This window comes from Amphiura filiformis, chromosome 9, assembly GCF_039555335.1.
Source record: "Amphiura filiformis chromosome 9, Afil_fr2py, whole genome shotgun sequence".
NCBI lineage: Eukaryota > Metazoa > Echinodermata > Ophiuroidea > Amphilepidida > Amphiuridae > Amphiura > Amphiura filiformis.
Genome location: NC_092636.1, coordinates 50,449,004 through 50,463,914, shown reverse-complemented (window position 1 = coordinate 50,463,914; position 14,911 = coordinate 50,449,004). Strand labels below are relative to the sequence as shown.

Below are 14,911 nucleotides of genomic sequence, written 5' to 3'. Positions count from 1 at the left end.
ACCATGAAAACTTTTGTTTGTTAGTCCAAGGTCCACTCACCCACCAAGTTTGAGCTCCATAGAGGCAATTTGAAATTTCTACCTTTTTTGACCTATGACCTCTTAACCGTAGGTCTGACGAAAAGGTCACCGTGGAAACTTTTGTTTGTTAGTCCAAGATCCACCCACCCACCAAGTTAGAGCTCCATAGGGGCAATTTGAAATGTCTACCTTTTTTGACCTATGACCTCTTAACCGTAGGTCTGACGAAAAGGTCACCGTGGAAACTTTTGTTTGTTAGTCCAAGGTCAACACACCCACCAAGTTTGAGCTCCATAGAGACAATTTGAAATTTCTACCTTTTTTGACCTATGACCTCTTAACCGTAGGTTTGACAAAAGGTCACCGTGGAAACTTTTGTTTGTTAGTCCAAGATCCACCCACCCACCAAGTTTGAGCTCCATAGGGGCAATTTGAAATTTCTACCTTTTTTGACCTATGACCTCTTAACCGTAGGTCTGACGAAAAGGTCACCGTGGAAACTTTTGTTTGTTAGTCCAAGGTCAACACACCCACCAAGTTTGAGCTCCATAGGGGCAATTTAAAATTAGACTTCAATTGGACTTGACCCCGGCCTTGACCTTTGACCTTAAAAAATATGAACTCGTTCTTCCTCATACCAAGCTGCACCCACCCACCAAGTTTGAGGAACGCGCGACCCCAAGTCTCCGAGAAAAGAGGCGGACAGACAAACAGATACACAAACACACAAACAAACAGATTCTGGTGAATTATAGTAGGAAGACTAGGCGGTTACCCGTATTTGGCGGTTCTCGGGTGTCACGATTACCTGGCTGATGGTGACTGTAGGCCTACTCACCAAGTTTTATGCCCATAGGACAGTTTTTACTAATTTGACCTCAGATGACCCCATGTGACCTCGAAATGACCTTCCAAATTGGCACACAAACAGATTCTGGTGAATTATAGTAAGATTACATCTTTTCACTACTGTATGATAAACGATGATTCTGAACTGAAGTAAAAATTATTCAAAACAACAGGTGCTGTATGGAGTTACGAGTATAGGCCCTATGTATTGTTTTATCTATTCAAAATGCTGCATTTTTTTTATAAAGTTGACTTTCTATTTGCGTGCTCACTGAGCATTTTGAATAGATAAAACAATGCACATTATACTCGTAACTCCATACAACACCTGTTGTTTTGAATAATTTTTTACTTCAGTTCAGAATCAACTCCATACAACCGTTGTTTTGAATTTTTTTCAGTGGCGTAGCTAGGGGGTGGCGCCCAGGGCTAATGATACGCAATGATTGCCCCCCCTATTGAAATAATTGCACAAATTTGCACAAATTAATATGGCCTACCACTAATTAATTTTGTGGTTATAATGAATTGGAATCGGTCTTAATTGATCTTTCAAACGATTCTGTGCTGAAATGCGCGAACATTTGGACTTTCATCGCTTGGAATTGGAGGGGCGCAGAATCGATGCTGAATTGGTCAATTCGGCGTCCCTAAGGGTGGCGCCCAGGGCACGTGTCTCCCCCTCTGCCCCCCACTCGCTACGCCAGTGGCACATACTCAAGTTTTGAGCTTCATACAATAGGCCTACATGTTATTTCCTTCGTGACAATTGCCCTTCCAATCCTATTTCCCAGTAACCAATTTGAAACCTTCATTGGGTTGTCTCGACTAATTTTCACAGACTCCGAATATTTAACACCTTGCAAAGTAAATTTGAATGAAAGTCAGACACAATTTTGTTCATTATATTATTGCATTAGGTGGTGTATTTTACTGCGACATTTCCATATGTGGTGTTGTTTGTGTTACTCATACGAGGTGTAACCCTACCAGGAGCAGCCGATGGCATTCTCTTTTTCATCAGGCCCGTGTGGAAGAAACTCTTCAGTGTTAAGGTAAGGCTCTATTGCATAATTTCGCCACTGAATTCTATGCTGACCCGCTAGATATTTCTTGGAGTCAGATCTTTACTTTCCTCAAAACATTTCAATAGGACACGGTGGCTCAAGTGGTTATACGGCATTGGACTCATACCGGGACTCATAATCTAAGAGCTTGCTCGACGTGCGGGGGTTCGAGTCCCCGTTCCACCACCGTGTTGCGCCCTTGGGCAATGCGCTTTGCCTCGCTTGCTTCACCCACCCAGGTGCAATGGGAAGCTGTTAGGGGTAGTCGCAGTCGTTGTACTGATTAACCCTGCACCATTTGTAGGCAGCAAACGTGATTCCGATATATTCCAATGACGGCGGAATAATGTAATGCGCTTTGAGGCTGTTTACGGCATAAAGCACTATATAAAGTCTTGAATAACTATATAAATATCTACAATTATTTATTTTATTTAACTGTTGAAACTCAAAATTGTCAATAACTGTTGAATTTGAAGGGACATTTTTGAGTTTAATGTGATATCCAGCAGCTCTATGTCAGTAAATCACATTCAAAATATATCTAGTTATAAACTGGCCTCAAAAAGAAACTTATAATTTTGTTCATTTTTATGGAGAGGATTTTAAGATATGACCTTGTGAAAAATTGAATACATGAATTCAAACCCACCCAAGTCCATGGCCCGTGATTTTGAGAAAAAAACCTGTGTATCATTTTAATTCCTTCAGTTAGATTTACCTGGTCAATATGGTAAGTTTAACGTGCAAATGAGTGGGTTAAACTGTATTAGGTATGACGATTATCATTTCAGGGACTTCGTGGGGGTTCGTTTTAAATGCTGGACTTGGGTGGTTTTTTGAATCATATACAAAGACCACAATGTTGGAATGAGATTACCACTAGTAAGATAATACAAAATAAAGCACACATTTATGTATAATGTTGATAAGCATACTGCCATGTAATATAAACCACACACTTTCCTTGGTTAAACCCACTTTTTTCAAAAAAGTCACTCTTCAGCAATGAATGTGTTACAAGGTGGACTTTTATACATACTGGATTTCAAACAATGTGTTACAAGACTCAAATCCTGGACTTGGGTGGTTCTTTCATAGGCCTATATGCTATTTTTCACATGCTCAATAGACACAGAGGGTGAATTTGAGTTGTTCTTTCATACATATGACAGGCCTATGTATAGCAGCAATTTCCCATGCTTAACTCAACTTGGCCAAAGTATGGACTTGGGTGGGTTTTGTATTCATATATTCAATTATAAGTTTCTTTTTGAGGCCAGTTTAGATATGGTGCTGATGCGAACGTCTTTTATATTCTTGTTCAGATAAATGTTTTCTACTTGTTCAGTATTACAAAAATACAACGAAAATAACTCTTAATGTGCACGTGCGCAATTATATTACAATATCGTCAGCCTGCTATACGATAATTGTCATTTAAACATAATTATTTATTTACGATCCTTGCACACACAAAATAATAATGAGACAAATTAAAAGGAATTATCAGAAATAATTAAGAGTGATTACGTAACTGATGCATGCTTGAACCATATTTTGTACTTTGTTCTCAAAATTACAAAAAAGGCAATTATCGTAACAGGGTGATGATATGGATTTAGGAGTTATAGGCCTACAACAATTTAATATCACAGACAGTAAAATAATTAAACTACTATTTATATGTTTACCCCAGTATATCCTATAAAGAACGACACATTATGTCAAAATTAAAACCAGTAGCTATACTTGTACCCTTTAATTCTGATTGAATACCTCATTTGTTGCAATCGGTTGAAAATTAAAGAAACGGTGATAAAAACAAAATCACCATTTCAATGTTCTATTATTTAATGTCCAATGTTCAATGTTCAATTTATTTCACTGATAATACATAACATGATAAATGTACAAAACAATTCATTGGTAGGAAAACTAAAAGTGAGCAAAGCTCGTTAAAAGAATGCAAAGTAAATAAACATGAAAACTTGCTACAAACAGTGGACAGGACAAAGTGCAGACAAACAGGACGAGACCGGGGGCGTAGCCAGCTTTCTTGGTCGGGGGAGGGGACGGGGGCAAAATACAATTTCGGGGGCACAGACGAAAAAAATTGCAGTTGCATCATACAATACAAAACCCGGTTTTGTTTGTAAGAGAGATGTACGCGTGTAGCGCGCAATTTTTTAAAAATTATTTTACAGTGTTTTTGCCCCTGATCGGGATGAAAAGGGCTTTACTGTGACACTTTTGTATTTTACACTATTTTGGCCCATGATCAGGGTGAATTTTGGTGAAAATGGGCTCCTTGCCCTTTTCATTTCCTTTGCCCTCCAGATTTTCTCTTTCATTTTTTGTCAGAGGGTACTTTTTCTTTCATCTTTTGTCAGCCCCCCCCCCTGCCCCTAGCTACGCTACTGGACGAGACATGTGCAAACAGAGTGTTGCTGGCTTATGTGATGGCAATATTATAATTCAAATAGCCTTCAAATATTAATGATTAACTGGAAAAATATAATACTAAGACCGAAACAATAAAGTAATGTGACTTCAACGAATAATGTCTTAAATCCGAACAAAAAGATGCCACTATTGGCTGATGGTTCTAAGGGAACAAACCAAAAGATCGATGACGTCCTATAAACGAAACTAGTTTCGTTTAGGGGGGCCGGGGAGGGGGTAAAAATACTCGTAAAAAACATCGGTCTGATGAAGAATATGTCAATATATATTTGTTTGCTTTTCCGCATCAAAATGTTGATTTAAAAAAAATCAAAAACAAATATTGTAAACCGTTATACTAATAAAATAAATAAAATAATCAAAATTTTTGACATGATTTGTGTCAGTTTATTTACATTTATGCGTAGGCCTACATTTTAAAAGCGTGTCATCATTCATGGTGTACCCGCGGGTACCGGGTGTCCGTAAACTAGGCCCAACTAACTCGGATAAAAAAAAAACCAGAACCCCAAATTAGGGGTGGTAGTTTTGGGGCCATTATTCTTGTTTCATGGGGCCCCGTTTTCAAGGTTTGCACCAGGGTATTCTTGAAAACGGTGTCCCCAAAACACATGCTATATGTATTGTGGATGCTTGTTTTGGAGTCCCGGTTGTTTTTAGTCCTTCAGGTAATCTCGAAAACGGGAGCAAATACGGGAATCCAGATGCAACTATGCCCTATGCATGTATTTTGGGTCCCATTTTGAGACATCATCATGGTTATGCGTAAACGATGTTATATAATTATATTATCAAGTTTGAGAAAGTGTTAGAAATTGAGTATAGGCGTACTTTTATTTACCCATCACAGGGATAGTACATGTAGGGTAGGGGTACGGTAACCCTATGATTATATATACCCCTTTTAGCATACCTTTACCCAAAATTTTCAACATTTCAAGATTACGTTTCTGGCAGGGAGGAAGGGGGTCGGCCGAGAAACCAAACCTGTTACGTTTAATATAGGACGTCATCGATCATCGATAAATTATGACATTATCTGCATTTGTTTAGAATATACAGAAGTGAAAATAACTGGTACCTTACCTTTTTTTGTCCGTAATTCTAGTAAACATGTTTCTTTTTGCTTTATATCGCCAACGTTTTGTTGACTTTTATGCCTATCTAAATTTTTATTTTGACAGGTTTGGAAAGCAGCAGCCAATCAAGTGTTCTTTTCCTTTACAGCAGGATGGGGTGGTGTGCTTACTTTAGCCAGCTACAATAAGTTTAGAAATAATTGTTATAGGTAAGTAATGGTATTATTTTCTTTTTCACTCAGTGCTCCTAAAAACCTGTTGTTTATATTAATTACTAAAGACAATCCTACCACACTGTTTTTTGTTCTTTGCAGGGATGAAGCCCAACGTTACGTGTGTTTTTTTCCTTTGCCACAAACAGAACTATAACATTTGCCACGAAACACCATGAAAAAGACTTCAACTAAGCCCCGAACAAAAAGCTAATATTTTCAGGTAGTTATGTGATGCTCATCCTTAGGTTAGGTAGCCCATCATCTTAATTCACCGAAATCTGTGTTTTCTTGTTTGTCTGTCGGGGTGTTTGTATGTCTGTCCGCCCCTTTTCTCGGAGACTAGGGATCGCACGTTCCTCAAATTTGGGTGGGTGCATATTGACTCCAAACAGAACGAGTTGTATAGTTGGTTAGTGGGTCAAGGTCACCCGAGGTCATCCAGGGGTCATCTGAGGTCAAATTAGCAAAAACTGTCATATAAGCACAGTCAACATTTAGAGCCAAATTTTTGGAAAGTCATTTTGGGGTCACCCAGGGGTCATCCGAGGTCTTACTAAAAACTGTCTTATGGGCATTTAGAGCCACATTTTGGGAAGGTCATTTAGGGGTCACCAGGGGCCATCTTAGGTCAAATTAGTAAAAAATTGTCATGGGCCGGCAATGAAACTTGGTGAGTACAGTCACCATCAGCCAGGTAATCGCGCCCAGCCGAGAACCGCTATAAGGGCATACCCTGATTTTCCGATCGGCAAAAGCCAATAACCATGACAGCCGAGAACCGCGAAATACGGGTAACCGCCTAGTAATAGGTCCGTATTGAACTCCCTGCTCATGCATGTGATTGTTTTGCCACAGCATATTATATTAGTGGCTCCTGAACATGGGGAGGGGGGGGGGGGGGGTAATTGTGATGGCCATGTGCCTAGTACCATAACCTTATGCCCCCAATAATTTCGGCCTTATGGATATCGGTATCATCATCTTAGCAATGTGTCAAATTTATTCTACCAAAACCTTTCTGCTCATATGCCATCCGTGTTAATTTTGTTTTGAGCCTAATCATTACTGTTTGTACTAAATAGACCCAAAACAATAAACCAAACAGAATGGTACAACAATTAAAATGGCAGCCATGGAGGACTGTTCTAAGAGGACATATCCTAGTTCGATTCCACAACTATTCAAACCTATCACCTGTTTTATTGCCTCTATATCTTTTTGTCAATTTTCATCATAATAAACAAATGGCAAATAATTATTCGAAATATAGTTGCAGGTTCTGCGCATTCATATCTCAATAATATATTTGCTGATAATGAATTCTTGATATTTTCATTTCTTTTTTTCAGGGATGTTTTATTCGTCTCTATATCGTGTGGATTAACCAGTATATTCTCAGGATTTCATATTTTCCGTTATTGGGTTCATGGCATGGGATTCTCAAGTTCCAATAGAAGACGTTGTAGCAAGTGGTAAAGAAAATTTGTAACAAAATAAACTTTGCGTACTAAAATTTTTTTTCTCAATTTTACGAATTTTAATGCAACATACTGCATGAAATCACGTAGATTATACTCTTGAAACAGGTTCCAATCATTTCGCATGTCGCATAGCCCTAAAACTAAACTAAACAAAATTGCGTATATGCTTTGCCTTTTTCCATTTGCTCCTGATGCGAAACTTTTTTCTTAACAATTGACATTTAATGTTTGCGTGAACAAGTTGGTAAATAATAGGACCCGTAACTCGTAACCTTAATCTGGCGACAAAAATAAACAAACAAAAATAAACAAAACAAAACAAAAACAAAAACAAACAAGCAAGCAAAATCCAGCGTGACAACATGACAAAGTAATTTTTGATCCAGCGTACCAACTTTGAGCTATTTGCTTCATGCGAAGGTCACTTTCTGAAAAGCTGGACTATAATTGAAGACTAGTTTGCGTCTGACGTCAGGGCAAAGGTGCGGCGTGATTGGTTGCTAACCTGCGCAGTACGGCATTTTTGGTCTGGTTGACAGTTACGTCATACGAAAACTAGTCTTTTTAATTCTGTCTTCAATTATAAACACAGTCCGATCTGCGGGTTACGTATGTCCTACTACTCTTCCCTGTTCGACTTATCATCTCCAGGACAAATGAAGAAAAAGTTGCTTTCAAGAAGACTTTATAAGAACTTGGAGAGTCATGCAATGTAATAATCTAATTCATGAATTAACGAACAATCCGGGCCATTTTGGTTCCATTATAAGCAGTGTGACAGAAATATAATAACAATGTAATTATGTTAATGATATTTTGTTATTTATTATTAAATCGTTATACCTGTTTTTTTACCTGTAGGTCCGGGTCTAGCTTTTATAGCATATCCTGAAGCCGTAGCCAAACTGCCAGTGCCACAGGTGTGGGCATTCTTGTTTTTCTTTATGCTGCTTATGGTAGGACTCGATAGCCAAGTAAGTATCCCCGACCGACCTAAGAAATACAGTCCTATACGTGTATGTAAACTGGCCTAAAAAAGAAACTTATAATTTTTCACAATGTCATATCTTAAAATCCTCTCCATAACAATGAACAAAAATTGCACGCAGGATTACTTCAATACTCTACTCTAAACACATGTCAGTAACCAAGCAGTTGTCCAACTGACACAACAGCAAAATGCACTGACATGGAACACCTTCCTGGACCAAAATTCACAGCCCAACAGATTTCTTTTGTTGGGTTCCAATTATTCGCCTGTGAATGTGGTCCCGGAAGCTGTTTTGTGTCAGTGCATTTTACTGTTGTGTCAGTTGGACAACTGCTTGGTTACTGACATGTGTTTAGAGTAGAGTATTGAAGTAATCCTGTGTGTAATTTTTGTTCATGTACAGGCGAATAATTGGAACCCAACAAAAGAAATCCGTTGGGCTGTGAATTTTGGTCCAGGAAGGTTTTCCATGTTAGTGCATTTTGCTGTTGTGTCAGTTGGACAACTGCTTGGTTACTGACATGTGTTTAGAGTAGAGTATTGAAGTAATCCTGTGTGCAATTTTTGTTGATTTTTATGGAGAGGATTTAAGATATGACCTTGTGAAAAATTATAAGTTTCTTTTTGAGGCCAGTTTATGTAGGGCCCACTATTGAAAAATAACGCAGTTGATTATGTTGGGCGTTTTTCTTTTAGAGATATTTGCAATGAAAATATATTTTTTTAAACCATTGGTCAAACAACACAGGCTGAAAAAAATTCTAACAAAAGAGCTAAATAGTATATTTCTTTGCTTATTAATTTCATATTATACAAAGTAATTTGTGATCTACCGTAAGTAAAGTTCCTCAGAAATGAAGGTATAAGGTCTCTAAATTGGAAGAACCCATAGGTTCTTCGAAGTGTTATTTAACCCTTTGTAGAACAATTTTTGGCATTTATGAACTTTTTGGTTCGTTACGGACCCGTTGAGGCTCCACTGAGGACACATTTTAGAACATTTATTTCTGAGAATATAATGTAGATATGAAGTCAATTTAAAGGGCATTTCGTGATCCACAGCCTCATCCCTCCACTTTTATCAAAAAAAAAGTTGAGATTTTTATACCACTGGAAACCTCTCACTACATAATGATTATGTATCAAAAATTTCTTGCAGAATAATTCGTTTAGCAAAAATATCGTCAAATTTGAATTTCGTTCTGGTATACCAGAACGAAATTACAACAGTGGCCTATGGAGCAGTGTAATACACATAATCATGCATAACTCGCAAACGCAAAATCGGAATCAACTGAAATGTTGGGAATAAGCTTTTTTGTGGATATCTACTGAAAAATGTCATAAAAAGAGGATGCTATGATCACAAAATCCTCCTTTAAATGGTAGAACTGTTTTATTTATTATGATATTCTGTAACATTTCCTTTGTCGCCACTAAAATGTTAAATAGAAAATAAATTGTAGGCCTATAATGATACACTTGATAGCTCTGTATGAATTTGATATTTCTTTCAATATTATTAGCAATCATCAACTACCACGTTTTCCAATCTTTTTGTTTGCAGTTCGTTACGATGGAAGTCATCATCACTGCTACTATAGATGAACTGGAGACTTTTCGACCTGGAATTAGGAAATATAAACGCTATATTATTTTAATCACATGCTTTATACTGATGATATGTGGTCTTCCATTGGTTACACAGGTAGGCGATAATGTGCCATTGTTTTAAGGGGTGGGGTATGAACGTTTGGACAGTATTTATTGTGGGACATTAGAGCACATCAGACATATCGAATTGCATTCTGAATACGAAGAATGTCCTTCTGATATCAAATAATTTTGATTTTTGAAATTCGCAATGTAATACACATTTTTTTATATTTAACAGTACTCGGAGTAAACTTTATAAATCTGATGATTTATACCTAAAGTGTATGTAGGTGGGATGAAAAGCCGACGATCAATTGAAAATTTGGACCTTTCGTATGGAAGATATGGATTTTTTTCCCAAAACACCAACAAAAATTAGGTCTTTTGGGAAAAAAATCCATATCTTCAATATGAAAGGTCAAAATTTTCAATTGATCCTCGGCTTTTCCTCCCAGCTACATACACTTTAAGACTATATCATTAAATTGATAAAATTTACTTCGAGGACTGTTAGGCCTATATCTCTAAAATGTGAAAAATATCAAATTTTAATAATTTGTCATAAAATTTGTATTATATCGTGAATTTCATAAAATGAAAATTATTTGATATCAGAAAGACATTCTTCGTTTTCAGAATGCAATTCGATAGGTCTGATGTGCTCTCATGTCCCACAACAAATGCTGTCGAAACGCTCATTCCAGTTCCCTTAAGGCACAAAACTCAAATTTATAGTGAAGTCTTTCAAGTTAATCGTTATTTAGTAATGTTTACTATTTTGGATCATAGATTTGGGTAGTACATTTGACATGAATTGATATATTGAGGCCAAAAAAACATGTTTGTTTCCTGTAGCAGGTCAAAAAAGTCAAATGCGAAATGTGGTTTTTATTTATTTATTTTTATAATCCATGTCTTCAAATGAAAAAAAAACAAAACACTTTTTTGCTGCAAATTGGAATGGGAATTTTCAGTGGGTCTCTTCGACACACACAAAAAATCATATTTCTTCATATTCAAGAATAATAATGATCCCCTTTCAACCTGTAGATTTAAAAAAAATGTGTGATATTCTCTCCAGTAGTTTTTCACTACGCTCGTTTGTTGTGTGATGTGTAAATGTTGACTCCAATAGTGTTTTTATATTATTTTTTTGCAATTTTTCCCGGTTTTTGGGTTTTTTTTTCTTTGTAAGTGAAAAAAAATTCGAATGCGCAAAATAAGCCGCCAAAAACCTAATGCGCGCGCTACAGGAAACAAACTTGTTTTTTTTACCTAATCATACAAAATGTTTTTTTTTTTTTTTCTTATACTGTTTTAGGGTGGTATTTATGTGATGACATTACTTGATTGGTACTCGGCTGGATTTACACCTATGATACTGGCATTTATTGAATGTGTCGTCATATCCTATGCATATGGTTAGTAATTGGTTCTTCGTGGAACATCAACTTAAAGTTGAAGCTCACTAGCGTATTGACTTGTACAGTGTGGGCCAAAAACAACTTTACCCAATTTAAAAGGTTCATATCTCAAAATTGAAAAGTCTGCTGCAAATTGTTTTTACATATTCGTAAAGAACATCTTCTTTAGAGTATTTGGTGAAAAAACTATTCAAAAATCTATTCAATTAAAAACGTGACGCAAGTTTTAAATCAAAGAGTCAAAAATAGCTTTGTCCACGCGAAGGCCTACTAGCTGTCGCGTCACATCACTTGCAATGGCGAGTTCGATAAAGAATGAGAACCACTCAGCTCAGTATACGCACAAAATTTTATGTAACACAATTAAATAAATCAAACATGAACAATTTAAATGTCAAGCTATGATATTTCGTCATGATAATGCAGCTTTCACGCTGCAAAGCCGGGCTGCAAAGATAAACACAATTCTCTTGAAATATGCGCAAAGCAATTGTAACCTCAGACCGGATTTTTGTTGTCATTATTTACGAAATGTTATCTGCAAGAAAGTTTGAAGTTATTGAACTTATTGCGTTCGTGGAATGTTCGGCAAATTGTTGCGTCGAAAACCATGACAACTGACTCTGGGGTTAGCTGCAAGTTCCCTTTGAACCGTTGTAATATTTGCAGCTAGCCACTCCGTGCTTTGCATCTATTCATCACACTTCCGATGTTGTGAAAGTTGTTCGTATGTAGAGTTATGGTAGGTTTCGGTGGGATCATACGTTCGGGAAACGAATCCGAAATCGACGCTGCACTACCAAAAAAGCTTTCTGCTCTTAATTAAGTATATACCTCTGCCATAAAAGTCATCTCTTGTGTTGTGAATTGCCTTATCTTGACACCTTGCAAACCTATTTAGAAATAAGCCACGCAGTCACGAAATGCACGAAGGCCTATTTAAAATTGTAAAATTGCGCCAGATAAAACCTTTGTAATTGTGTAATTTTTATGCTAATTGTTGGTAAATGACAGGAGTGAAGTTCGAGTTCATGACAAGTAAATTGGGGTTAAAATCGATTGTATTTCTTTCATGCATGTATACAATCATCTCTTTTCAAAGACAGGCCAAACGTGTTTACCAATTACATGTATGCCTAACGCAAATGTATGCCGTACTCTAATCAATCGGACATACACCATTGAATTACGTGTGGACAAAGTGATTTTTGACCCTCGGACGTAAAACTAGCACCATTTTCTTAATTTAGCTTCTTTTGCTTTCATTTCTTCATCACACACTTTTAGAAATATATACATTTATAATATGTAACAATATTATGAATAGCTCTTCTACAATTCGAGCAACCACCCTCTGAAATTGGGTAAAGTTGTTTTTGGCCCACACTGTACTACGGCTTTGTGGTTTCTATACGAATATAAAATAATATGAACAGCTATCGATAATGTCGCCCTCTAGAGTTAGTATGATACAAAAGGACGGTTTTATTTGGATTCGTCGGTTTAAAAATAATTTGACAAGTTTTCAAAAATGTTTTCTGAAAGTTATTTCTGTGAAATGTGTGTTTGCTGGGTAATCTTCATTCCAATATAGGTCTTGGCCTACTATACAGAATTGGTGATATTTATGTATTTATTTTGTTTATCATGTCTTTTTAGGCACCAAGCGTTTTATGCAAGATATACATTCCATGATAGGCTACACACCTGTATCTTATTGGCGCTACTGTTGGATGGTTATTACACCGGCTATACTAGCTGTAAGTACCAACATTTATACGCACACCCTGCTCAAGTACACACCCCCACCCCACACTTACTACCGACGAAATTCCCCTTAAACACACATACCTTTAACAAGTGTGGAAACTCTTTGCGGTTCTGCATGAATAAGAATAATATTGTCAATATACAAACAACAATACTTGCCCGGGAATCCTTGCCATCTCTTCCAGTATCATTGTCTTAGGATTCAGATAGCTGGGGTGTTTTTTGTAGTGGGTGTGTAGGGTGTGTGGGGGCAGGGTCAATGCTTGAGGGGAAGCTCCCAACTTAGACCTCAAAACTGAAAGCATGAACATATATCATATTTACTTTCATAACTGCATGAATTCTTACAATGTCATTTATAATTTTCTCGTAGGTAATATATATCTTCAGCTTTGTAGACTATTCACCAGCAATTGTCGGAGACTACGTATTCCCACCGTGGGCAGAAGCTATTGGATGGCTTCTAACATTGACATCTATTGTCATTTTAATTCTGTATGGAGTTGTCTTACTTTATATGTCAGAGGGAACCTTTATAGAAGTAAGTGCAACTCTTTTACTATAAATTTTGGTAGCTCACTTGGCTTGAGGCACATACAACGCGCGGTATGCATAGACCATTTATTTTGTTAGTTCACTTGGTATGCTTATGCCTCATATGAACTTGAAGCGCAGTACCCTGTTAGACCATTTATTTTGGCTGACTTAATATACGGCATATAAAGCGAAAGTGATATATATATTTTTTGTTTCAGACTCCCACATATGTTTCATGTGATTTTGGATCACAAGCAATGAATGTGTCTTTTATTAAAATTCATTATACAGTATAGTTGCAGAAGTTATAGGTGCTTCATCAATTAAAACCTGCAATTAATACAAATGATCAATCGTAGGAGAACTTTGATATAGAATAACCATTTTGTTTTATATGATTACAATTTCATTTGTTTTATTTGTTTATATGATTACAATTTCAGCGCTTAAAACAGTCAGTTAAACCAGCAAAAACTTGGGGTCCAGCTTTGAATGAGGACCGTATTCAAGCTGGCTATACAAAACTGTCAAAGGACGAAGAAGAAGGAGTGAAACCTGTAGAGTGGAATGGGCGATCAGGAGAGAAGGGCTCATACGCTATGCTGGCGACGAAAGACGCAACTGTTTGACCGGAATCCGCAGTTAAATATCTGATTGGAGAGAACCCGTTCAAACATGGATTCAACTTGCTCTTGCAACAGATTGGAGGGAAAATGATTAGCCTACCTTGAGAGTTGCCGAAAATATCGGCTTCAGTTGTCGTGGGTCGATCAACAGCCTCATCCCTACTTTTCTCCGATCAAACTGAAGATCATAGGTGATCTCCCTGATAAGTTGACAATATTGGACTTTGTAGATATTTTGTTGGGACTGATATCTGGATTATCTTATGAACGGCTTGAACAACATATTCATGATATTCATGAAAAAATAAAAAATGTGTGTCTGTTATTGTTTCCAATAAAATAAACGTGTAAAAATGCCGCAAAGTTTGTAATATATCTGTAATAAACTTCTTGTAAAAGGGACAGCATGGTGAAACGGAAAATCGCGGAAAACCACAAGAAAACGAAAAAAAAACCCTTGGAAAGTGACATATTGACAAAACGGAATGTCAAAAGTAGAACACGGAAAACGTATTGCTCTAAAAACTTTATTTGAAGTTTGGACCTAAACCTTCAACATCATAAATATACTGCGCCAATAAAGTATCCTTACCCTTGGAAAAATAATCACAATTTCCAAACTGAACAATATTGGAGTAAATTGTTTTCTTAATAGATGCACTATCTAATCCTGCACATTATGACACGAAGTAAAGTTACAAGCATTTGATTAGACGTAGGTCCCGTTTC

General features: G+C 36.9%; 1 protein-coding gene across 1 annotated transcript in view; it reads left to right on the top strand.

Moving 5' to 3' along the window:
* LOC140161110 (sodium- and chloride-dependent glycine transporter 2-like) overlaps nt 1-14,473 on the top strand; it is a 43,808-nt gene extending 29,335 nt beyond the window's left edge. Inside the window, 10 exon segments of the mRNA XM_072184509.1 lie at nt 1,791-1,925; nt 5,588-5,691; nt 7,047-7,100; nt 7,102-7,169; nt 8,040-8,152; nt 9,737-9,877; nt 11,147-11,246; nt 12,909-13,009; nt 13,393-13,560; nt 14,000-14,473. Of these exon segments, the coding sequence (XP_072040610.1) occupies nt 1,791-1,925; nt 5,588-5,691; nt 7,047-7,100; nt 7,102-7,169; nt 8,040-8,152; nt 9,737-9,877; nt 11,147-11,246; nt 12,909-13,009; nt 13,393-13,560; nt 14,000-14,185 (1,170 nt within the window). The 3' untranslated portion in view covers nt 14,186-14,473.
* Nucleotides 14,474-14,911: the final 438 nt, after the last annotated feature.